The sequence below is a fragment of the Bos indicus genome, chromosome 2 (assembly GCF_029378745.1).
Source record: "Bos indicus isolate NIAB-ARS_2022 breed Sahiwal x Tharparkar chromosome 2, NIAB-ARS_B.indTharparkar_mat_pri_1.0, whole genome shotgun sequence".
Classification (NCBI taxonomy): domain Eukaryota; kingdom Metazoa; phylum Chordata; class Mammalia; order Artiodactyla; family Bovidae; genus Bos; species Bos indicus.
The window spans coordinates 52,743,698-52,770,332 of NC_091761.1; the positions used below are offsets into that span (position 1 = coordinate 52,743,698).

Sequence of the window (26,635 nt, forward strand, 5' to 3'; positions counted from 1 at the left end):
TCTGTGTGACCCCATAGACGGCAGCCCACCAGGCTCCCCCGTCGCTGGAATTCTCCAGGCAAGAGCATTGGAGTGGTTTGCCATTTCCTTCTCCAGTGCATGAAAGTGAAAAGTGAAAGGGAAGTCGCTCGGTTGTGTCCGACTCTTCACAACCCCATGGACTGCAGCCTACTAGGCTCCTCCATCCATGGGATTTTCCAGGCAAGAGTACTGGAGTGGGGTGCCATCACCCCCGTACATACGAGCTACTATGTATAAAAAAATAATATGCAAGAAATACTGTTCAGCACATGGAGTACAGCCAATATTTTATGATAATTTTAAATGGAGTATAATCTGTAAAAATACTGATTCACTCTGTTGTGCATCTGAAACTAATATAATATTGTAAATTAAATATGTTGTTGTTCAGTCGCTCAGTTGTGCCTGACTCTTTGTGACCCCATGGCCTGCAGCACACCAGGGTTTCCTGTCCTTAACCAACTCCTAGATCTTGCTCAAACTCATGTCCATTGAGTTCGTGATGCCATCCAACCATCTCGTCCTCTGTCGTCTCCTTCTCTTCCTGCCCTCAATCTTTCCCAGTATCTGGGCCTTTTCCAGTGAGTCAGCTCTTCACATCCAGTGGCCACCGTATTGGAGCTTCAGCTTCAGCATCAGTCTTTCCAATGAATATTCATGATTGATTTCCTTTAGGGTTGACTGGTTGGATCTCCTTATAGTCCAAGGGACTCTCAAGAGTCTTCTCCAACACCACAGTTCAAAAGCATCAATTCTTCAGCGCTCAGCTTTCTTTATGGTCCAACTCTCACATCCATACAAGACTACTGGAAAAACCATAGCTTTGACTATATGGACCTTTGCTGGCAAAGTGATGTCTCTGCTTTTTAATACACTGTCTAGGCTTGTCATAGCTTTTCTTCCAAGGAGCAAGCATCTTTTAATTTCATGGCTGTGGTTACCACGCTGTGATTTTAGAGCCCCAAAAAATAAAGTCTGTCACTGTTTCCATTGTTTCACTATTTGCCATGAAGTGATGGGACCGGATGCCATGATCTTCGTTTTTTTGAATGTTGAGTTTTAAGGCAGCTTTTTCTCTTTCCTCTTTCACCTTCATCAAGTGGCTCTTTAGTTCCTCTTTGCTTTCTGCCATAAGGATGGTGTCATCTGCATATCTGAGCTTATTGATATTTCTCTCGGCAGTCTTGCTTCCAGCTTGTGCTTCATCCAGCCTGGTATTTCACATGATATCAGCTATACTATTTAATAAGAAATAATAAAAATATATATTACAATAATATTGCCCTTTTAGATGAAAGAAATTTGTAATTTAGCCATTTGTAAAAGAGCCATATTAAATGAACTTGAACTATAGTACAACATAAAGGGAATCCAAGATACAACTATTCACTCATTGATTTTTACATTCAGTACACATTTACTAGAGGCAAGGAATTTGGCACCCCCAGTGTCCACATACACTGGGTTGTAATTTGTGAGCACAGACTGCTGGTTCAAGTCCCAGGTCTACCGTTTATACAGGGCCACTCTGGGAACTCAAAAGGCTTTGGTTTCTTTGTCTATAAATTATGTGGAAGAGTGTTGCCTACCTCACAGAGTTCTGAGGAGAAAATTATTTTATCCATCGCATGGTCTTATTACAGCTTCTGATCCATATAAAGGCTATATAAGTTGATGTTGTTATTATTAATTTTTGTCTCTCCATAACCTGACTCTCTTATCTCAGGATTGTCTCAGTGGATTTATGATAAATCAGTAAAATTACAGTTCCCCTGAATTCTCCTTCAAGTAGCACTTCAAGTCCTAATGATGCTTAGGAGCATCGAAGGAGAAAGCTTGGTCTCAATAGACACAGGCCCACACTGGCATCCTTTGTAAAGAATATTGTCCTGTGTGGTTCTTGGTGGTCACCTCCCAGTTGTTATTCAGCCACTCAGTCATGTCCAACTCCTGTGACCCCATGGACTGCAGCATGCCAGGCTTCCCTGTCCTTCACCAACTCCTAGAGTTTGTTCAAATGCATGTCCATTGAGTCGATGATGCCATCCAACCATTTCAGCCTCTGTCACCCCTTCTCCTGCCCTCAGTCTTTCCCAGCATCAGGGTCTTTTCCAATGAGTCAGCTCTTCATATCATGTGGCCAAAGTATTGGAGCTTCAGCTTCAGCATCAGTTCTTCCAATGACTATTCAGGGTTGATTTCCTTTAGGATTGACACCCCAGAGCTGGAGTCTAGTATGTTCAGTTCCCATCTGCCTGTACACGGAGCTGTTCATGCTATGTGCACCGCAGGAGACTCTCTGTGTAGCGCACACTCTCTGGAAATGTCTTTCTCTTACTCAGGGCTTTTGAAAATGTTGGCTGCTCTCCCATTCCACTTCTAGACCTCAGAAAACCCAGCAAATCTGCTTTTTGTCTGACTCAGGCTGTTTATTTTCCTCAATTGATCCCATGACATGCTGGCCAATGGAGCTACTGCAAACCTGCTGGTTTCTAGAAGAAAAGGCACACGACCAAGGTCACTCTCCCAACACACTGGCTTTTCCTCCCTGCCCCCACGATCCCCCCAGTTTTCAGCCTTGGAGTCTACTCAGGATTGTCTCCATCCTCTTATGCATGCCTCTTTTAACCCACAGATTGGAGAAAAGGGAGTGAAATGAGTGAGGAAGAGTGTTGAGAAAAACCTACTCAGTATTATTCTCCAAAACTGTTATAGAGACCTCAGCCTCAGAATTCTAATGTGGAAATCAAGAATTAACTATTTGTTTGTCTTCTCTTTGCATTTCTGCTTAATAACTCTACATTAAGGGCAAAGACTAGAATATCCTTGGTGCTGGTGGATGGGGGAGAAGCAATGGGGGGATTGGAAAAGTAGGAAACACTGAGGCAAGAAGTCCATTAAGCACATTGATTAATACTAATATTAATACTTAGTATTCAAATATTACCCTTCTCCACATGTATTGATAGGACTTCTTTTGAGACCCCTATCTCAGAGAGCTCCCCAATAATTGCATTACAACATATTAAGTGAAAACCCAAAAGAGAAAGCTAGTAATTCTGCCTGGAAAAGTCAGGCAACACTTCACTGAGGACGTGAGGATAACTGAACAAGGGATTCTGTTAGACACATTACTCCTTGGTGCCTGAGCCACATGTGTTTCAAGAAAGAACACTGAACTAAACCGGTTGTGAACTTGAACTAGGGAGGTAGAAAGATTCAACCAAAACTGGTCTCATCGCTTATCTTCACATTTCCGTGTAATTCTAAATTGAAGGGAACAGGCCAGTGGACACGATGGCTCCATCCCTTCATTCCCTGTATATGGGACTGCCCCCGGGCTAGAATGAAGTTGGTGATGCCAGCTTGATGCCCCCCATCCTACTGGAGCTCCTTGAAAAGCCCTGTGCTCTTGTGCCAGAGCCCAGAACTTGTGAACTGAGACCACTGAAAAAGCTTTACAGAGATTTCTCTGGTGGCCCAGTGGTTAAGACTTTGTGCTTCCAGTTCAGAGTGTATAGGTTCTATCCCTGGTCAGGGAACTCAGATTCCATATACATACATTGGTGCATGGCCAAAAAAGAAAAATATTCAAAAAAAAAAAAAAAGCTTTACCTTCTGCAGATCAACTCTTTAAAAGCCAGCCTCCAGCAAATGTGAAATGGGTGAAGTTTTTGCAAGGCAGGAACCGCCCCATCTCACTTTTTTGTACATTTATCCTCCTCCTAGTGTGAGTCATTTAGCTCTCACCCAGGCATTCCATACTTCCTTTCATTTGCTATTCCACACAATTCTAGCCTTCCTTGTGCATTCTGCACATTTCAAAATCTCATATTCTTGGCCTTCCTACTTTAATCATCGAATTTACATGCTTAGTAATCTAATTCAATATATTAATCCCCAAAGAATACAAGATACATAATATACATACATATAACTTTAAATTAAATCACACCAACGTGTACATTCTTGCTAATATCTTGATGTCTTATCTCCTCCAGGATATTTACATTTTAAAGAGGTTGCTTGTTTACCTGCTTTTCTAAAATGAAACACAAAAAGGAAATTCACTTATTCATCTAACCATCCAGTCATCAAATAATATTTAGGACCAACCTTCTGTGAACGGAGTACTTTGTTAAAACTTTATTATACTACCAAGATATGAGCCTCGCCAATAGCTCAGCCCCCCAATGCAGGAGACACGAGAGACTTGGGTTCAATCCCTGGGTCAGGAAGATCCCCTAGAGGAGGAAATGACAGCCCACTCCAGTATTCTTGTCTGACAAATCCCTTGAACAGAGGAGCCAGGTGGGGTACAGCCCAGAGGGTCACAAAGAGTTGAACACAACTGAGTGACTAAGCATACCAAGATATACCAAAAGCTCCGGGCTTAGGGAACTTCAGACAGTAAGAGTCATAGATGAGCTTTGTGGACAATGTACTTTCCTTCTTATCTCTCAAATCACAGCACAGAGAGAACAGCTTCTCTTCTTGACTAGAATTTAGACTTCTTAAGGATTGGGTCTCTCATTCTCTTTAGTCATTCTTGCGTCCCAGTGCTTTGTGTAAGTTCTGTCTGATAGACAGACATATGTAGTTCTCCTTCATCGAATGAATTCCTAACTTCAAACAAGGATATTCTTCTCCTAGGACCAAAAACTTATACTAGATGAGTGATTTTTGTTGTTTTTGTCAATTGTTATAGTTTAATACACTGTAAAAAAATTCTAATTAAATGAACCCACCGGAGAAGGCAATGGCACCCCACTCCAGTACTCTTGCCTGGAAAATCCCATGGACAGAGGAGCCTGGTAGGCTCCAGTCCATGGGGTTGCTATGAGTCGGGCATGACTGAGCGACTTCACTTTCACTTTTCACTTTCATGCATTGGAGAAGAAAATGGCAACCCACTCCAGTATTCTTGCCTGGAGAATCCGAGGGACAGAGGAGCCTAGTGGGCTGCCGTCTATGGGGTGGCACAGAGTCGAACATGACTGAAGCGACTTAGCAGCAGCAGCAGCAGTAGGGTCATAGAGAGTCAGATAAGACTGAAGTGACTTAGCATGCACAGAACCAACAACATTTTGTTATGTATCATCTTGAATGTAAAGCTGGTCTGCTTGGCATTCATCCTAAAGATAATTGATAATCAAGTAAATAAAAGATCCCTTTATAACCTTTCTTTGGTGGGTTTTGTATTACAAGCCTGATTACAGATGAAAACACTCAATAAGAGGCATTTATTACATATCTCTCCTACAAATGCATCAAAGATATAAAACCAGTAGCTTCTTTCTGTGATTTGAATGATTAAAATTGTCCATCATTTTAATATTTCTCAAGTCTGAAATATACTAACATATATGTTAACTTTTAAGTTTAAGGAACTGAAAAAGTATTAAAAGTATAATAATATTAAGTCAAATTGGAATAAATATTGAAGAAACTCTTTGCAAAAGAAATGAAAAATTAGTTAATTTTGATCTTAAATTATACTGTTCCTAGAATATGTGTGAACTTATTCCTAAATGAAAATATTGTCATAAATGAATATACACATACGACTGCATCTTTGGGTAAGTTCTCATTTGGAAAGTATGATATAGATTTCATTTTGTAAAAATGAATTCCATAAAATTTGAGTCTAAAGCAGAAGGAACAGATTTTGTAATGTTTACCTTTTTAAAAGGTTACCTTTATTTTAGGATGTTTGTGGGAAATTCAATTTCTGGTGCCATTCAAATCCATAAAAATGAGTGAATTATGTAGTCAGGAACAAAATTATTTCGTGTACCAGCCAATATCATTCCATAATCCTCCCGGAAAAGATGATTGTCAGACAGACTACTTCTTGGCAAAAAATGCCTTCTCTGTCTTATCTCTTTCTTAAACTTCATTCTCTGTTTCTCAAGATGGACCCAGGCACAGGGAAGTTCTTAGCACCAGCAGCCCACAAACCCTGTTGAGGTTTTGCTAAGGAGGGATTTTGGTCTTGCATACATGGCACACTCTTCCCTGGGAGAAGTGCATTCTGCCAGCTCTCCCTAAGAAGCAGGGGGTTTCCTCCATCCCACTTCCACCTGTCCACCTGTTTGATCTTCGTTATTCTGAGCTGCTTTTCCATCTATTGTGTGGTTCAGGAGGGTTTATGTCTTACTGTTGTAGAAGATTACATTTGCACTGTATTTCCACTTCTCCTTGTTGCCTTTGGATAACATCCAAGTGAAGAAGGGGGTAAATGACCATTGATTCGTCCAATTTCTGTTGTAATTATTTAGGAAACTGATTTGATATGATGTTACAATAGTTCTAGGAAGGAATGATGAGCATCTAAACCATATCAAGAAAAGAGAAATAAACTTGGGTGGTAATATGGTGTTGGTTCAGGATTAATATATTGTTGTGAGGGTGTCTGAGCTAATTGTGGGTTTGGTGACAAGATTAATGGTGTCATTTGACAGAATTAAGGATACTGTCCTGAGAAGACAAATTCAGTTAAGGACATGTGTGCCTTTATACACAAACTTTACTTTTAATCACATTTGTATTAATAACTGTGTTGTAGATGATAAGTGCCATTTATTGAGTGCTTATGATATTATTTGCACATGTAACGTATTTGACACTTTAGATGCCTTTGTGTGTAACTATCAAGGTAAACTTGAAAAGTTCGACAATGACACATTCTGCTTGTACTAGAAATAACTGATGGTAAAGTATTGCAAACTTTATTTTTTGTCCAATTATAGTGGCTATCAAACTCACTAGACTATTCTTAAATTCCCAGTTCTATAAATGAAGACTAACACAATGATGATTATAATTATTATAACAGTAGTTATAATAGCAGCCATCACTTATTGTGTATTCTTTGTTTCCCGGGCACTGAAAATTGTTCTGTATACATCATCTAAGTTAATCCTCTCAACAGCTCGTTGAACTGAGTGTTATTAGCCAGATTCGGAGAAGGCAATGGCACCCCACTCCAGTACTCTTGCCTGGAAAATCCCATGGACGGAGGAGCCTTGTGGGCTGCAGTCCATGAGGTGGCTAAGAGTTGGACACGACTGAGCGACTTCACTTTCACTTTTCACTTTCCTGCATTGGAGAAGGAAATGGCAACCCACTCCAGTGTTCTTGCCTGGAGAATCCCAGGGACGGGGGAGCCTGGTGGGCTGCCGTCTATGGGGTCGCACATAGTCGGACACGACTGAGGTGACTTAGCAGCAGCAGCAGCAGCAGCCAGATTGTTACGATGAAGAAATTAAATCTCATATGGGTTTGGTAATTTGTCCTGGATTACAGCTACTAAATATCAGAACTAAGATTTTTTAACTATTTCACTAGATTCTATCATCTATGTAAACTATTTTACTTCACTTATTCTGATAAAACACACAACTAGTAATATAGTCATAGATTGATTATTATTAGCTTCCAATAAGCATCTTTTTTTCTTCTTTCAGCTCTACAGGCACCACTAAAGCAGACTATTTAATCAGAAAGATCTCTCACCAAATACACTAACATACTTGACTTTGTTATCCATTCTTGACCAGAAATAAATTGTTCTGATACCTACTAGCAATCAGTAGACTTAACTAATTAAGACTTTGGTTCATGAGGCTTCTCATTTTGGAGAGTCATTTCTTGAACAATATAGTTAATTTTGAGCATGTGATGCTGTCACCATATTCAGAGTCTTTTATTCTTTTCCATATAAATTATTAGTCTACTTTGGCACCTAATATGAGTAGTTCTTAATACCTTTAAATAATAAGCAACAAAAGACTGGGTAGTGAAATTCGGGTCTGAACTTTTTTCTTTTGTGCTATGGGACTAAGTAGAATAATACAGATTTATTTCATTTATGAGACTGTAGGAGAAGAGAGGAGATACATAATTAATACTGTTTATGAGATGAAAAAATGCAACATATGCAGCAACAAGAACACGTCATTTGAGCAGGTCTTTATAGAACAGACATCCCATATTGTGTTCCTCCTTTCCCACAGTCATTGCCATGGCAATCTGGTATGCTTCGCAGTTGCTGCTGAGTAAGGGAGATGTCTCTTCTAGGAGATCTCTGTGTCAGCCAAAAAAACACAGCAGTCTCATTTGAGTCTAGAAATAAGACAAAATATATAAAATGAACAGGATTTTAGCATTTTTCTTCCCATTGGAGAAATTTCTTATGAGTCACTCTACCCATTTCTACTTTAACATTTTTCAAATCAGAAGTTTTGGAGTAGATTTTTCTCTTCAAATTAAGATTCTTTGCCAGATGATTGAAGACCTTGTCATTTCTAGATGTGACAAAATGTCCACAATGGAATATGAAAACCTGTTATTAAGAATTGAAATTCATTTGGGTGAAAGGCATCTAATAATCCAGGCCATGTTTAATCCTCCATTTTAAAAAGAAACACATGATCCTTCATGTCATTTCATAGACCTATCCTATTGTAATTTAAAAAATGTAACTATCTGTATTCAGCCATGACGAAGCTATCATTCACTCACTCCAAAGATCTCTAAAGTCAAAGGATTTCACTGTTGTGGTTGAGATTTCAGACTAATTGTAAGAGGACAACATACGATTCAATTTTGAGATAATGTAAATGAACACATTCATGAAATCATCAGTAGTTTATAAATGTTCCTGCATGATTCGAAGGGAGATGGGATTTCACAGGGATGAATGACTAGCAGTAATAGTAAAGTCAAAGTCAGTAAAGGAGACGGTGAGCAAGGAGTGGGAGAGAGGAGTAGAGATGTCTTCCAGACTCAGGATTATAGGCACAAGAGCTGTGGATGGAAAACAGCAAAAAAAAAAAAAAAAAAAAAAAAGAGGAGGATGGGAATGATTGAGTATCAACATTCATTTGAGGGAATGAGTTGATTGAAATATTTGAATGTTGGCTAGAGGGGCTTAATTTCAATGTAATGGTTTTTAGGACACACTTCAGAAAAGAGATATAAAGGGAAAGTCATATAGAAGAAGAAAATGTAAGAATTATTCTGGAGGCTGAGTTGGCAGAGGGAGAGTCTGAAATTCACTGGAGTTGTCAAGTATGAAGTGATAACGTTGTACTATAAAAATAGATTATCAAGGAAGTCTTAAATTTTCTGTATGAGAAGAATGGCAAGATTGGTTATGGGTTGCTTATCAGGACTACTGGGACACAGCTTCTTTGTGTTCAGAAATGAATCATGTTTGAGTCCTAGAACATTGGGTGGATGAAAACGTGTCAGTACAAGAGAGGAGCTCAGTCATTAATGCTGTATTTGATAAGGCAGCAGTTCAGTTTTTAAGTATTAGAGATGAGTTGTCTTTGGAAGAGCCAAGTGAAGACTCTTGTGTAGTCACCTCATTATATAAATAATTAAAAAGGTAATTTATAGTTGGTGGCAATAAAAATATTAGATTCATGAGAGATGAACTAGATTTAGAGTCAACTCAGAATAATAACTTTAAACTATCAGTTCAGTTCAGTCGCTCAGTCGTGTCTGACTCTTTGCAACCCCATGAATCGCAGCACACCAGGCCTCCCTGTCCATCACCAACTCCCAGAGTTCACTCAGACTCACGTTTATCGAGTCGGTGATGCCATCCAACCATCTCATCCTCTGTTGTCCCCTTCTCCTCCTGCCCCTAATCCCTCCCAGCATCAATGAGTCAACTCTTCGCATGAGGTGGCCAAAGTACTGGAGTTTCAGCTTTAGCATCATTCCTTCCAAAGAACACCCAGGGCTGATCTTCAGAATGGACTGGTTGGATCTCCTCGCAGTCCATGGGACTCTCAAGAGTCCTCTCCAGCACCACAGTTCAAAAGCATCAATTCTTCAGTGCTCAGCTTTCTTCACAGCCCAACTCTCACATCCATACATGACCACAGGAAAAACCATAGCCTTGACTAGACAGACCTTTGTTGGCAAAGTAATGTTTCTGCTTTTCAATATGCTGTCTAGGTTGGTCATAACTTTTCTTCAAGGAGTAAGCGTGTTTTAATTTCATGGCTGCAATCACCATCTACAGTGATTTTGGAGCCCAGAAAAATAAAGTCTGACACTGTTTCCACTGTTTCCCAAACTATTTCGCATGAAGTGATGGGACCAGATGCCATGATCTTCGTTTTCTGAATGTTGAGCTTTAAGCCAACTTTTTCACTCTCCTCTTTCACTTTCACCAAGAGGCTTTTGAGTTCCTCTTCACTTTCTGCCGTAAGGGTAGTTTCATCTGCATATCTGAGGTTATTGATATTTCTCCCGGCAATCTTGATTCCAGCTTGTGTTTCTTCCAGCCCAGCGTTGCTCATGATGTACTCTGCATGTAAGTTAAATAAGCAGGGTGACAATATGCAGCCTTGACGTACTCCTTTTTCTATTTGGAACCAGTCTGTTGTTCCATGTCCAGTACTGACTGTTGCTTGCTGACCTGCATATAGGTTTCTCAAGAGGCGGGTCAGGTGGTCTGGTATTCTCATTTCTTGAAGAATTTTCCACAGTTTATTGTGATCCACACAGTCAGAGGCTTTGGCATAGTCAATAAAGCAGAAATAGATGTTTTTCTGGAACTCTCTTGCTTTTTCCATGATCCAGCAGATGTTGGCAATTTGATCTCTGGTTCCTCTGTCTTTTCTAAAACCAGCTTGAACATCTGGACGTTCATGGTTCACGTATTGCTGAAGCCTGGCTTGGAGAATTTTGAGCATTACTTTACCAGTGTGTGAGATGAGTGCAGTTGTGCGATAGTTTGAGCATTCTTTGGCATTGCCTTTCTTTGGGATTGGAATGAAAACTGACCTTTTCCAGTCCTGTGGCCACTGCTGAGTTTTCCAAATTTGCTGGCATATTGAGTGCAGCACTTTGACAGCATCATCTTTCAGGATTTGAAATAGCTCAACTAGAATTCCATCACCTCCGCCAGCTTTGTTTTAAACTATATGCCAGGCCTAATTCTGCACAGGAGGAATACAGGGTAAACAGGGGGTGAGCTCTGCCCTCAGGGAACTTACAACATAGTAGAGTGAGTAGGAGAAACTTTGAAAGTACTATCGTTCAATAAGGTATGTAAACATTGTAGGAAAGGGGAAATAGATCATCGTTAGAGATTTGAGATGGCTACATTTGCTGGGTAGCAGGAAAAACAAGAATAAATAAGATTCCACAAAAGAGAAATTTAAATGTTATAAAAAGAACTAGATGTATGGTTTGAAATATCATTGAATTAGAACTAACGTAAATGTCCATTAGTAGGAGAATTTACTTTAAATTGTGAAATATTAGATAAACACTATTAAATTAGATATCTATATGCACTGACGTATGTAGATATATGTGATGTATTTAGTGAAAATGGAAAGTGCAGAATGATAGTAATCTCATGTTTATAAACTAAAACATAAATAAAAATGCACTCATATATTTGTGCATATGCATAGAAATTGGTCAGGAAGCCTACTCACCAGTTATTAATAGTGCTTACGTTTGAGGAGTAGAATCAGGAGAATCAGAAAACAGGGGCTTTCAGTGCATACATCATATATTTCAGAATTATTTTTAATTTAATGCAATGGACATGCGTTTTTATCATTGAAATTCATACTGAAATAATTATAGATTCACACACAGTTGTAAGAAATTGTTCCTGTCCTACAACTCCCTGAGGTTCAGTTCTTTCTTATTTTTTCTTTTTGTCCATTTTCTCTGTTGTTTACATCGGGTAAACTCTGTTTACCTCAAGAACACTGATTCTGTTCTCTGCCATATCCTATTATTGTGCTCATCCAATGAGTTTCAAATTTTCTATTATATTTTTTGGTACTCTTATTTCCATTTGACCGATGCTGAGATTGAGCATGTGAAAACTTAACTGTAAGCTTCCTGGAAGTCAGGGTAAAGCAGGAAACAAAAATTATGCATCTTCCTTTATGAGAAGTAGAAACACAACAATTCTCAATAATGTCAAAGAATTTCCTAGTCTTCTCCTAAGAGAAAGTTCACTACTACAGGAGTAGTTCTCAGAATAACCAGTAAGCGACTGAATGTGCGCTTCCTCAGTGACTCAGTGGTAAAGAATTCACCTGCGATGCAGAAGAAACATGAGTCACAGGTTCAATCCTGGGTTTGGGACGATCCCCTGGAGGAGGAAATGGCAACCTACTCCAATATTCTTGGCTTGGAAATCCCATGGACAGAGGAGCCTGGCAGGCTACAGTCCATAGGGTTATAAAGAGTCAGACACGCACACTGAGAGCTGAATGTATTTTCTACATATCTCTTGAGGGAAATGTTATAGTCCAAAAGAAAATCTAAATGATTACTCAGTCTCAAATTACAGCCCAGGTCACCACAGTTGACAAGGAGAAACGTTATTACAGAGGGAAACAGAAGGACTTAGTAATGAGTTGGGGAAAGAGCTTAGGTCCATAGAAACTCCCAGGTCTGAGAGGAAGTAATTACATACATTGTGATGGTTTAAAAGTATGTGTAACAGTAGCTGCTAAGTAACATCCCCAGAGTGGGAAAGACCCAGTTTATCTTAATTAAGACACTTCATGGCAGACCAGTTATTTGAGTCATGGGTTTCTATGGGCTTTCTGGCAAAAACTGTAGAAAAAGAGAGGTCATTGACAAGTTAGACAGCTGAATGAAATTACTGTCTACAATATCCAGGAAGAGTGGGAATCATTGTTCAGCAGAAACCTGGGGGGTCTGGACTTTCAGCAGAGGGAGGTTTAAAAGGGAATCATGTTGAGAGACCTACTGGGAAAAATGATTCCTTGAATTTGGTTTTCACTGGGTGGCCTGCTGGATGGAATGAGTGGGAAGATTTCATTGAGGAGGTCGTTAGGTTGTAGTCTAAATACACTATTTGGAAACCAAGCTAGGATTGCTTCTAAGAAAGTCAGTCGTATCAAATGTAGGAGGAAATATGAAATGAGAATGAAGGTGGACACAGGTGGGTATTAGTATTGTTGTAGAGCATTTTCATCTAAGAGAATGAAAGAATGGTAGCGAAGATGTAGGAAAGACCCAGGAAGTAAGAAAGGAGGATGCAGCTAGTATTCTAAGATGAAAGGATCTGTGAAAAGTCACCCAGAAGGAGTATATTATTGGAACTGTTGTTGTCGATAAATGGTGTCAGGTCAAAAGGATAGCTCAAAAATGCCCAAGATACACATGAAGAAATTGTGGAGGAAGGAATAGGATCACAGGTTTTAGGAAGGAAACTGACCATGAGAAGGCAGATTTCTCAAGAAGGTACAAGGTAGAACATCTAGAGCTCTCACAGACTTTGGATGTGGAAAGGCACACATCTCTGCCTCTGCTCTTGAAAGGAAAGATGAGAATATGAATGTGCAGATGGCTTGAAACCCTGATACGCATAAATTAGAATTGTATTTTTCTGTGACTTACTTTCTGTACAATGGCCCATTTCAATATGGTGATGGAAAGCTCAAGCCATTCAAGACTCTCTGTCTTCCATTTTCCTGGTCCTTATTTCTCTCAGGCCACTGCTGAGGGACCCCTTGCTTCTATCAGTCTGTCAGTAGCTCTATGATTTTTCCATGACCTTCAAGGAAATCCTGGCTCCAAGTTGATGCCTGCATGGCTCAGTGAAAGTGAAGTGAAGTCGCTCAGTCGTGTCCGACTCTTTGCGACCCCATGGACTGCAGCCTACCAGGCTCCTCCATCCATGGGATTTTCCAGGCAAGAGTACTGGAGTGTGTTGCCATTGCCTTCTCCAGAGGATCTTCCTGACCCAGGGATCCAGCCCGGGTCTCTCACAAATGTCCCCAGTACTGTGTGCATACCCTTAGACATTCACTGTCTGGAGTCATGCTTCTGCCTCACCCACGAAGTGCAGTGCATGGCTCGAGGACTCTCACACTTCTGTTCTCCTCAAGTCTGCCCCATCAGTCTTCCATTTTTCTTGTCTAGAGGTGGAACACTGACCTGGTGCAGGAAGGTATATGCTCCATTCACATGGCATTTTACTTATATACTTGTACCTGTCTGAAGCCCTTACCATTTCTGCAAAGGCTTTTGCTCCTGTGACCAGCCAAAAAGACTCTCCCTTTTTTTGTCGGGGTTAGGAGGCTTTTCCTCTGGGTCATACCTTCCCCAAAGTAATGAACATAACCATCTTATTTTCTTGAATATTTTGGGATGGCAGGGAGATGGACTAAACTAGTTAGCATTTCTAAAATATTGAAATGCCACAAATACCAAAGATGAAGAGAATGAGAGTTTATTGTGTACCTGCAAAGTACCAGGCACTTCATCCCTAACAACATTTTAAATGTAGATATTATTTTTACCCCTGTCTAAAGATGAAAAAACTGAGGCTGTGCAAGTTTATACAACATACAAATAAATAGTCATATCTCTGGTGAGTGGCAGAGCCACTTCTCTCTGAAATGTACACTTCATTCTTCCTCTGAAAGTAAAGGGCAGAATGCAGTGTGAATAACATTCAGAGAAAGCCATAGTGAATATTCCTGGCTCTAGTCACCTGTAACTAAATGATGGTGGAAAGGGCTGGTGGAGTTAGAGAAAGGAAGGCACTGGTGGATATCAGAGGGAGGGAGAGGTGGAGAAGTTGATGCCTCATAAGACTATCTGTTGAATTCTATTCAAAGCACCATATTAAAAGCAGAGGCAGCACCTGTGGCAGGAAGCCAAAACTGATCATTGCTGGCAGACATATAGAGGGATAATCAAAGGATAATAGAGAGGTAAGTGATCATAACAACTAGCACAGGGTGGCAGACAGAAGCCTTATGTTTTGGAATAAGGAACACAGGACTGAATTTGAAAGTAACATGGTACTTCATAACAAGGAAGCAAAGTTGGAGGGTATAAGAAAAGGTGAAGAAATTTGAAACCATGATGTTGGAGAGATCATATAATCCCATGTTACTCCCCCATTTTCTTATTGCCACATCTTATCCAGTGGGTTTTAACTTCAAGTAGCAATCTAAGAATTGTTCATTGCTTGATGATCTGGAAACAATACCATGGACTGAAGGCACCAGCTCTCTTTTCCTTCTCTTTATATGTAGGAAGAAAGAAAGGAAGAAGTCGAAAACTGTACAGAAGAAAGAAAATGACTTTAGAGTAATTTGACATGATTTCAAATGCAGATGCAATTTCTTCTGTGTGATCGTGAATGAAGGAATAGTTATATTTGTATGACCACTTGGTTGAGAGGCTTTAAGGTTATGATCAGGTGCCTAGTGTAGGACCCTAAACATAGCAGGAGCTCTGCAAATGTAAATCATTTTTCCTACACCTTTATTCATTCAACAGATATTTTTAAAGCAGTTAATTTTATGCCACAGATAATGTATTAATCAGCATAGGCCACCTTATACTGAAGTAATAAAGACCCCTTAATCTCATTTGCTTAAACACAACAGAAGTTTAATTCTCCCACTAACTAAGAAGTCTGCTGTTTATTTAGATGGCTTTATTGGGCATCTCTTCTCCATGTAGCAGTCCAGATCACTTCAGTCTTTTATCCTAACCGTCTTGATATAAGACCTCTTCAAGGATCACTACAACAGAGAAAGTGCTGTCCAGAACTGCTCTTAGAAATTTCTGCCTGGAAGTGACACACATCACTTAGCTGGCAATCCATTGGTCAGAACTAGTCCTGTAGCCTCTCCTACTTCAAGGGGATGAATATGGTGTCTTATGTGTGCCCAGAAGAAGAGAAGAACTGGATATTGATGCATACAAGGAATGCCTTCCACTAGCAAGGCACTAGGTACTTAGTAGTAAACAAAGTAGGCATCATTTATCTTTTCCTCATGGACCTCTCAATCCAGAGTGATATGGGAAAGCTATGGCATCTGAAAAGAGCCAGGTTTCTTCCCAGGCAAGGCAAGGAACTAGATCAAAGTGATTGCATTCAATAAGTATAATGTTATGTGGGAAAACAGGAAAGGGTAACAGTTGAGTATAAGTGACAAGTATGGAGAACTTAGCAATCCTCAATAAATATTTACTGAATGAATGTTAAGAATAAGAAGAAATTTAGCTCTAAAAAAACTAAATGGGAAAGGCGACAGAGAGAGAACAGATATAGGAAGAAAAAACACATGGAAACAGTTTATGCTTTTCAAATGTTCTGAATAATATTTGGGAATAAAAGCTGTTCTTGCTATATCTGCTGCTTCCAGTAAGCCTGAAATATTCTGTGCTGGTCTCTTCTGCCATAGTTGGGCTGCGGAGGAATGCGTTCCCAGCCAGACTGTTTCATTCTTACCTAGTCAAGAATGTGGGAATTGTTGGGAGACTTGGACTCTGACTCATCGTCTAGAATGTTTTATGGTGAATCAAGGTAGCTTGATGGGCAGCTGTCAAATATGGAAGTGTCACAGGCAGTGAGTAAATGTGCCACTATAAATACTGAAAATGCTTCAGAGTTAGGCAAAAACCTTTATGAATACAATTGTATGGCAGAATCTTAGAGAGAGGTGATTCCTTAAAGCTTTAAAATGATTTATATAAAAAAGATTTATTAAAGGAATGATAGAAAACAGGTAAAAAAAGACATTTATAATATATCCCCTACACATAAACCCTGTTAACATTTCAGTATAGTTTAGCTGGTACTCTATCATCTCCCTTTTACTTAACAGTATTTTCCACATCAAAAAATATACTTCTGCAAAATTATTTTTCATGGCTGCATGGTATTGTATCATATGTATGTCTCAAAATATATTTCTTTATCATCCCATTAGGTTGTTTACAGATCATTGCCATTATAAACAATGCTGTTAAAAACTTACCTTGTCTGAATTTCTATGCATCTCTTTATTTCAGAGAGTAATTTTTCTAATTGGAATTAGAATTGGAATTACTATAGTAAGAATTATGTATAATTCAAGGCTTATTATGTACATTACCAAATTGCCCTCTAAAATATTGTTGCAATTTATATTACTACCAACAGTGGATAAGAGCAAAAGAGTGTTTAGGAATCCATAGTCTACAAATGTGGTTATAGAGAATTGACTATATTATAAAAATGTGTTTAATCTTGTCAGCTGTTCACAAAAAGGGGCCCTTAAAATATTATTTTTAAATCCTCCATCCTATATTTCATGCCTTACACTAAAATCATAAGTATGAGAATTTCACATTAGATTTCTTAGAAAAGAATTTGAGACAGATTCACATATTCTACTAAATGGGCTCATTAATATCATGGGTGCTAGGATAAGATCAATGAATAATTCATTGGATATCTGCAATGATTTTCTCTGTTGACAGAATATATTGAGATCTGCCATTGATATATCCAGGCCTTGCTATATGGCTGTTAAATATCTATTCACGTCTTTAATGATCCTCTGAATAGTAGGCAACTTCTTGTTTGTCTAGAGAAAACCAAGAAAACTTCAGCTGAATTGACTATGTAAACTGAAAAAGATATAGATGAAATAGTCAAGTGTCTACTTATAATATGTATTGCACTAATTTAGACATAAATAATACTTTAAAACACATATCAGGCATAGAGTATTTTTACAAGTATTTCTCTTTTCTCAACCTTATAATTCATGAAGCAGTTTTAGTTCAGCTCCCATGCATTCTTGACATCAGAAAGGTACCACCTTTTCAGGCAGCTGGTATGTTTCTACCACCTGTCATCTGGAATTTAGTCTAAGTAGTTTTGGGGTACAAGATTGTGAGAATATATGATGCCGTCCCTGGAAATCTTTCCTCCAGCTTAAAAGCCCACTTACTACTCATGGTCTCTAGTAACCACTTACTCTGATACTTTTTTTAGTGATCTTTAAAATACTTGTTTTCAACAGTACTTTCAATTATTAAGTCATATCTCCCAAAATAATTACTAACTCTGTATTAAATTCCTTGACTTCTGCTTTTACCGGTCCCATCAAGTGAAGGACTGCTAAAACTATTGAAAATTCTCATCAATTGGCGTCTTAGATTTAAGGCAACTGCCTTAAACTGTACTTTGTGAAAAATAAAGTGAGAGAGTGCCTGGTATTATGAGAGACTTTATAAGGACTTTAGATAAAATGCCTCTTTTTCTGAGGGATAATTATGCAGAAGAAAAATCTCACCTTACATTCATCTATATATTACAGTTTAAACAGAAAGAGAGGGGATCTATACAAATCTCTTTTGTGTTCTTATGCAAAGTGATTATTGAATATGAAAGCTTTTTTCCACCTATAAAAAATGTCTTAAGAATACAGTAGGATTGTCATGCATTTATCTTGTATAGAAACACTGAAAATATAGGTTCGTGGATCCTACTTCTTTGAAAATATTCACACTGGAATTTTTTAAGAACTACGGCTTCTACCCAATTAAACATCCTTCCAATTCCAAACTGCATCTACTTTTATTTTAATACAAAACAAACAAACCAACAAACAAACAAGCAGCAGAAAATATTTAGAATAGATATTCTCTTAAGGAACCGTAGTGCAAATTTTTGTAACTCAGAATGAAAAATTTAGAGAATCGAGTGGCTAAATTTCCCTGTAGTGTTTTTCCCTCTTTAAAATATGTTATATTGTTTTCATTCTTTTCATCTAAGTATTTCCAGAGTAAAATAACCTGTGTTACAGATTAGGTGGCAGCTATTTGATCGATGTGGTTGAAGATAGCATATGGGGTATTCTTTAAATATTTAAAATCTTTGTTCTTGCCCATTGCAGTAGAATATATGAGAATTACCCCCAAAACTTCCCAATAGTACATGTATGTAATACCTGTCATCTTAAAAAGCAATGAACATTTTACCACTGCTTTCTTTGTTATTTGAAGCAAATCAAAGTGAGAGATACAGAGCTTAAAATAAATTGTTACAGAACTCTAATTCTATAAGATCTTACAATTCCAGGAGATTATAAATGCCGTTTTAAAATGTTAATCAGAAGATGCATTTGTTTTAATTCTTGATACTGAAAATATTGACTGAATTGTGAATTAACACATTTAGGGTTGCAGATGTCATTTTTCATGAGATTTCCTGAATGATGTAATTTTCATATTTCATATAGCAGTTTGATCAATTTACAGATTTATTTTACATAATTAGTTGGTAAATGAGAAATTCAATTGCTGATATATAACTATTCCTCTGTAATATAGAAAATAAGTTTAAATTCTGAATTATAAATAAAAAAGCAAATATTTTGAAGACATCTGGTCCACATCTGTCTGAAATAAGATAATTTAAAACAGTGTAATTAACTGCAAGAAATACTGAAATATTCACACCTTAGAATGTAAAAAATAACTCATTCCATTTTAGTGTGGTTTTTTTGAGTTGGTGAATTTTTTTTTTTTAATTTTAGTGTCCTTTAGCCTCTCATTCTGTCATTACAAAGAAGACTGACAAGCTAAACAAACAAAAATAATCCATGTTTTTCAAAGCTTCTAATAAATGAAAGAATTATCTTTATTACTATTCTTTTATGTGTTGACTAACCTCCACTCCTAAGTTAATACTCAGCAGACTTAGACTCAGGCCTACCCCCTTTTGATGTATTTATAATTCTCCATTCAATTATTTAAAATGAGAGATTAGTGAGAGAGTCTGTAATCTCACTCCCTAAATTGTGTATTCCTTGTGGACACAAAGAAACTCAGTAAATGTGAGAGGGAGGTATTCAGACTCATGGAAATGAAAAGCATCTTTGGTATATTCTCATGATCAGTAGAGAATTGTCGTTTGAAGACTGATCTTTTCTTTTGTTAAAAACCTGTGTTAAGTGGAATATTAACCATTTTAGGAGAAAGGAAAATACGCTAGACTTTCTATGCATGCCTGCTCAGTCACTTAAGTCATGTCCGACTCTGTGCGATGCTATGGACTGTAGCCTGCCAGGTTGCCATGCCTTCCTCCAAGGGATCTTCCCAAGCCAGGGATCGAACCCGTGGTGTCTCCTGCATCCCAGACAGATTCTTTACCGGTGAGCCACCCAGGAAGCCCAGACTTTCTATGTTCTAACCCCAAAATGTGAAAAACGTGATACATTTCTTCCTTAATGAAAAGCTGCAGAACCTTAAAACTTTGATAGGACTGAATTTCGATCCATGATAGAGAAGTTAGGGGTTCCCTGGTGGTTCAGATGGTAAAGAATCTCTCTGCAATGCAAGAGACCCAGGTTGAATCCCTGGGTTGGGTAGATCCCCTGGAGAAGAATTTGGCTACCCACTCCAGTATTCTTGACTGGAGAATCCCATGGACAGAGGAGCCTGACAAAGTTAGATTCATGAACACACACGACAATAATGCTACAGTATAAGGGTGGGGGAAGATCTCTGCTCTGATGCCAGAGGCTCTCCTAACAGTAGACCAGGAGGAGAATTGAGCCTATGAGAAGTGAAAACTCTTTTCCTAATACATGCCCTAAGATATCACAAGTTATATTTTGTGTTTTTACTTCCAGGGAGCATGATAAAGATCCAGAGAGTTTTTTTAAGGTATTGATGCATCTTAAGGACTTAGGACTCAATTTCCATGTATCTGTCCTTGGAGAAACCTTCACAGATGTCCCAGGTATCTCTCTTGTATTTTCTAGTGTGTATTTTTATAGATGATATAAGCTCTACAACTTAAGTATTAATTTCCATGTTTCCCTTTGTTAGAATAATCAAGATGAGCACTGTCAACCAAAAGATTGTACGATGGCATTAAAGTGTGATTCAATTAAAAAAATACTTAAGTAAGCATTCTTTGATTTAAGTTGAGAACGTGAAGTCATCTCTTTTATCAAATATAGTTTATACAATGCATCTTGATGTAAATAAAATATATTGCTTTAGGCATCTTAACAGTTAAGGAAAGTGGGAATTTGTAATTGGATATACAACCTCTCACCTCAGGGTCACTGGTTTGAATCCTACTCTCTCTGGTAATGGCTGAAATACATTACCATCTGTTAGGTGGCCTGTGTAAAGCATTTTGGCATCAAACTTGTAAAGCAGAGTAGATATATATCATAGCTGTCATTGGTCCATGCTTTTTTAATTGAACTTGAGAAAGCAAACAGAAATCTGAAGCTGATAGCAGCAAGTCTTCTCATCCCTAATGCCATAGGGAGCTTCTTCTGAACCATTTCCTTCACCCTGCATCCTCACTGAGCATATCTGTGTCAGAAGATGGGAATCTTGACCACCATTCTAAGGTCTTAAATGTTCATGTTTTTTAAGTTTTGGATATTCAACTTTTTTTGTAAACTCCAAGTATGCATGAGTGGGTTCTCAGTTGCTAAGTCTTGTCTGACTCTCTGCAACTCTGTGGACTATACCCCACCATGTTCCTCCATGCATGGAATTTCCCAGGTAAGAATACTGGAGTGAGTCGCCGTTTCCTTCTCCAGGGAATCTTCCCAACTCAGGGATGGAACCTGCATCTCCTGCATTGGCAGGCAGATTCTTTACTACTGAGCCACCTGGGAAACCCAAACCCCAAGTATGCAGACAAGGAAAGTTCCTATCATCATGCTCTATGACTCTTAAAGTATTAGTCACTCAGTCGTGTCCAACTCTTTGCACCCCGATGAACTGTAACCGACCAGGCTCCTCCATCCATGGGATTTTCCAGGCAAGAATACTGGGGTGGGTTGCCATTTCCTTTAAGGACCATGTAAACGTTACCCTCACTTAGCCAGTACTTTGTGATTCTGGTATGATGTGAGGAAGTACACCGAGCTTGTACCTCAGTAGCCTCATCTGATATGGCTCATCCTCTGCCCCCTGCACTTGTAGACACCAGCTTCTTTTTAGTTCCTCTAAATTTCCAAACTTCTTTAAACCTCTGGATATTTGCCTGCTGCCTGCTGCTGCTGCTGCTAAGTCACTTCAGTTGTATCCGACTCTGTGCGACCCCAGAGATGGCAACCTACCAGGCTCCGCCTTCCCTGGGATTCTCCAGGCAAGAACACCGGAGTGGGTTGCCATTTCCTTCTCCAATGCATGAAAGTGAAAAGTGAAGGTGAAGTTGCTCAGTATTGCCTGACTCTTAGCCACCCCATGGACTGCAGCCTACCAGGCTCCTCCATCCATGGGATTTTCCAGGCAAGAGTACTGGAGTGGGGTGCCATTGCCTTCTCTGCGACATTTGCCTATTTGTTATTCATTTGATCTCAGTTCAGGTGTATTTTCTTTCAGTGTGAAACTTTATCATGGTCTCATGGCACCCTATACTTTTACCTTATGATACTTTCCTTAGTTTCTAATCATATAATTATGTGAAATTTCTTATCTCACTGCCACACATACACACAAACACAAAGTAGAACATAGGTGCTGGGTAGACAAGGGTTGTGACCATCTCATTCATCAGTGCTCCTCAAAGCCTAGTGCAGTGCCTGACACAAGGCTGGAACTCAGTGAGTGAGTGTTGGGTAAACAGGTAGAAATACTGTGAACTTCCTGCCTTCAAGCAATTTATAGTTTTCTTAAAGAAGGAACAGTTTTGCGTAAGCAGAGGAAACAGGAAGGGAAACACAGGACAATATAATTATACATGAGTACTGACACATGTGGCTTACTTAGAGTAGAATGTTAATTGAAGGGCTAGCACTTGAATAGCCAGAGGATTAGGATTAGGATCCCAAAAGGGGAAGCAACATGGGAAAAGCATGGAGAAGCAAATATTACAGATATTATACTGAAATGAGAGAACAATTTCAGGGATTAGTGCTATGAGATCCCTAAGTAGAATAGAAGATTCTGCATACAAAAGTTAGTAAGTAAGTAATACATAGACAGGGTAGAGCCAAAGTATGGAGGATCTGCAAAGTAGGTTGCTGCTGCTGCTAAGTCGCTTCAGTCGTGTCCGACTCTGTGCGACCCCAGAGACGGTAGCCCACCAGGCTTCCCCATCCCTGGGATTCTCCAGGCAAGAACACTGGAGTGGGTTGCCATTTCCTTCTCCAGTGCACGAAAGTGAAAAGTGAAAGTGAAGTCACTCAGTCGTTCCCAACTCTTAGCGACCCCATGGACTGCAGCCTACCAGGCTCTTCTGTCCATGGATTTTCCAGGCAAGAGTACTGGAGTGGGGTGCCATTGCCTTCTCCGGCAAAGTAGGTTAGGTAAAGGCAAAAAATAGGGAGCCTTGGTCTTGAACTGGAAAGAGATATGATGAAACCTGTATTTTAGGAGGATTTCTGTTGCAGTGATATGTAGGCAGAATCACAGTAAGACTGCAGAGTCATCCAAGCATGGGCTCTGTGAGGTGGTTTGTTTTTGTTCAGTCACTAAGTCATGTCCGACTGTTTGTGACCCTAGGGACTGCAGCACACCAGACTTCCCTGTCTTCCGCTCTTTCCTGGAGTTTGCTCAAAATCATGTCCATTGAGTCAGTGATACTATCCAACCATCTCATCCTCCATCATCCCCTTCTCCTGCCCTCAGTCTTTCCCAGCATCAGGGTGTTTTCCAATGAGTCAGCTCTTCACAACAGGTGGCCAAAGTATTGGAGCTTCAGCTTCAGCATCAGTGTGGTGGTTGGTGGCAGAAAGATTAGTGAGAGGGCTGTTAGGAGAGAGATTCTCAAGGAAAACACGGAAAAGAATTTGGTAGATGGATGGCTGTCGAGAAAGAAGGAAGAAAAAAATCAGCTTATTTGCAAAGCTGGTGATTTCAGTCTCGTTTTTGCCAGTATTGAGATGTTTGTGGATGAACTGAAGAAAGTGGCTGGAGAATACCACTAAGCAGAGGGTTTCTCAGCCAGCTTCACTGTTGGGTAATTTTAAGCCACCACTACAAAGAAGACTAGGTTTTTCCTCAAAGGGCCATGTTTTTGGAATCACAGCTCTCCCTTCCCACCCGTTTAGCAATTTAGAGCAGCATCGTGGGGATTGAAAGTGGGATGGGAAGCAATTAGGGGCCTGAGAACTGAGTGCTCAGTAATTACAGGCTCAATCTTTTACTCACTTTGGCCTGACCTCAACACATACTTATTGAACACCTTAGAAGAGGGATTTCACGGTGAACAGGATGCAGCCTGCGCCTCAGGGAGCCCTGCCCTGGGGAGACACTTCCGTATGAATGCTGTGGATCCCTGTGGGATGCTGTGGATGACCACAGGAAGAGTCCTGTCACCTATGCACACACTTCTGTTACTCCCAGTCTCAACTGGTACTCCCTTCTGCCTTCGCCTCTGGCCCATCTGTCACGTCCAATGTGAATCAGCTCTTTAAGGCTGCAGCCCTTCACCTTGCACGTGAGAAGAGCGTGGGTTGTTGGCTTGATGAATGAGTCTGATGGCTTTCCAGGTTGTGCTCCTAGATGGCCACATTGCAGTCTTTATTCCAGAGGTTTCCTAACAGGACATTTCGTGTAACTTCAGTTGTTTGCATCACTGTTCGGGCTTGACAAGCACTAATATAGCACTTGGTGTATTTCAGGCATTGTTCTAAGCCATTTATAAATGTTAAATCTTTAACCTCTTAGCAGTCTTGTTCAGCATTACTATCTCCATTTTTCTTAGTGGGGGAAACTACACTAAGGTACGGAGGTACACCAAGGTACAGAGACGTTAAGTGAGGTCACATAACTATGTAGTATTTTTAACCACTGTGCTATGCTACATTTCCATTTTCTTGTTTTCTGACCCAAGTGTTTCTCTAAACATTTTTTCCCACAACTCACCATCTAGCACTTCACACAAAGGGTTACCTAGCAGGTATAGAGGAGCCTGACAGGCTATAGTCCATGGGGGTCACAAAGAGTCAGACAGGATTTAGTGATGAAACAGCAACAACAAAAGCAGGTATACATTTCTTTGCCTGCTGCCTCTTCCAGGTGCCCTATTAGCATATCTAAAACCCATACTTTAACACCAACTTCTCTCTGTTGAAACTATGCAGTATCAGCCAGAAGAATAACTCTGGACACTGTTAACATTTGTGAGGAAGTGGCTTTCTTGTAAATAATTGCAAAAATAGTTATTATTATGCTGTTCATTGCTCCTGTTGACAGAATAGAAGCAGATACTTGCTACTTGCTTGGTCCTTTGCTGAGTTATTTCATGTAATGCTCATGATAATCCCAGTGGAGTATGTATTATTATCCCATTTGATAGATGGAAAAACTGAGTCTTTGAAAGTTTAAATCACTTTGATTATACTGTTTGTGGGTCAAATTTTGTCTTTCACAAGCAAAACCAAGACAGGTTTAATACATGACAGCAGGGCCATTAATTACTCTTTTTCTCCTTGAGGTGTGATTTACATATAACATTGTATACATTTAAGGTGTACAGTGTGATAATTTGATACATTTACACGTTGCAACATGATCATCAGTGTAGTTCTAGCTAAGGCCTCTCTCACACCACATAATTATTTCTTTTTTGTGATAAGAATATGTAAAATCTAGTCTTCAAGCAATTTCGAAGTATATAATACAGTATTGTTGACTATAATGACTATGCTGTACTTTAAAAAAAATTGTTATTCCATTATAATATACATACCATACACTCCACTTGCTTCACTTGCACATTTCAATGATTTTTGGTATATTTACAGAATTGTGTAATTATCACCATGCACAGAGTTTGTTTGTTTGTTTGTTTTTGGCCATGGGTCATTTGGGGTCTTAGTTCCCAACCAGAGATCAAATCTGCACCCCTTACAATGGAAACAGAGTCTTAACCACTGGACATCCAGGGAAGTCCCCACTATGCTATTCTTTTGATCTCCAGGACTTATTCTTACTCTACTTGAAAATGTGTACATTAATTACTCCTTATTCAACTTCTTTCTCCTTCCCTCTCCACAGAGCTTGTAGGAAAAGGTAACATATTTCTGAGCAATGGCATTAGCACCAATGAGTTTTACTGCCCTTTTTGATGCAGCAATCTCTTTTAAATTCCTTTTGAAAATATTAAAACCACAGTAGAGCGACTTTGTAGAGTTTTCATACTGTTGATTGTTTTCAAATTATGTTGTTGCAAGGTTTTTATCATCCTTTTTTCTGAAAAATGTGATAGAGTAAGATTATTGATTCTAGTTCATTTATAGCTACATAGTTTATAGCTCTTTTGTATCATCCTTTCATCTTACAAGAGGAGCATGACCTAGGACAGTGACTATTCCAAGTGCTCAGAGCTGAGCACAGTGTGTGAGACAGGCAGTAGTAGATTGCTGCAAGGTTGGGAGTAGAACATAGGAGTCAGTCCTCTCATCCCTACTCCTATATGTGTTCAGTAAGTGTTTTTCTGTTTTTTTGTTTTTTGTTTTTATTTTGGCTGTGCTGGGTCTTTGTTGCAGCACACGACTTTCTCTAATTGTGGTACACGGGAGTTTCTCTAGTTATGGAGCACAGCTTCGGGTTCGGTAGTTGTAGCGCGCCGACTTCTCGAGTTGTGGTGTTTGGGCTTAGTTGTCCCAAGGCATGTGGGATATTAGTTGCCTGACCAGGGATTGAACCCACATCCCCTGCATTGGAAGGCAGATTCTTAAGCACGGGACCACCAGGGAAGTCTCGGTTTTGTATGTTTTATGCCAAGTACTGAACGAGATGTTTAGGTTGAAGTGGTGAATAAAGCAAAATATCTTTTGTGATGTTTGCATCACAGAAGTAGTCCAAC

At 39.3% G+C, this 26,635-nt stretch overlaps 1 protein-coding gene across 22 annotated transcripts in view; it reads left to right on the forward strand.

The window, feature by feature from the left end:
- Positions 1-26,635, forward strand: part of GTDC1 (glycosyltransferase like domain containing 1) — a 494,398-nt gene that overhangs the window by 374,729 nt on the left and 93,034 nt on the right. For 21 of the 22 annotated variants that reach the window (XR_011569552.1, XR_011569554.1, XR_011569553.1 and 18 more), the window contains one exon: positions 20,481-20,590. The exons of the other annotated variant lie outside the window; for it this stretch is intronic. Coding sequence is in view for 14 of the 21 variants with exons in the window: in XM_070799858.1 (XP_070655959.1) it covers positions 20,481-20,590 (110 nt within the window). In the remaining 7 variants the exon portion in view is untranslated. The remainder of the gene's footprint in view (positions 1-20,480; positions 20,591-26,635) is intronic. 22 annotated transcript variants of the gene reach the window in all.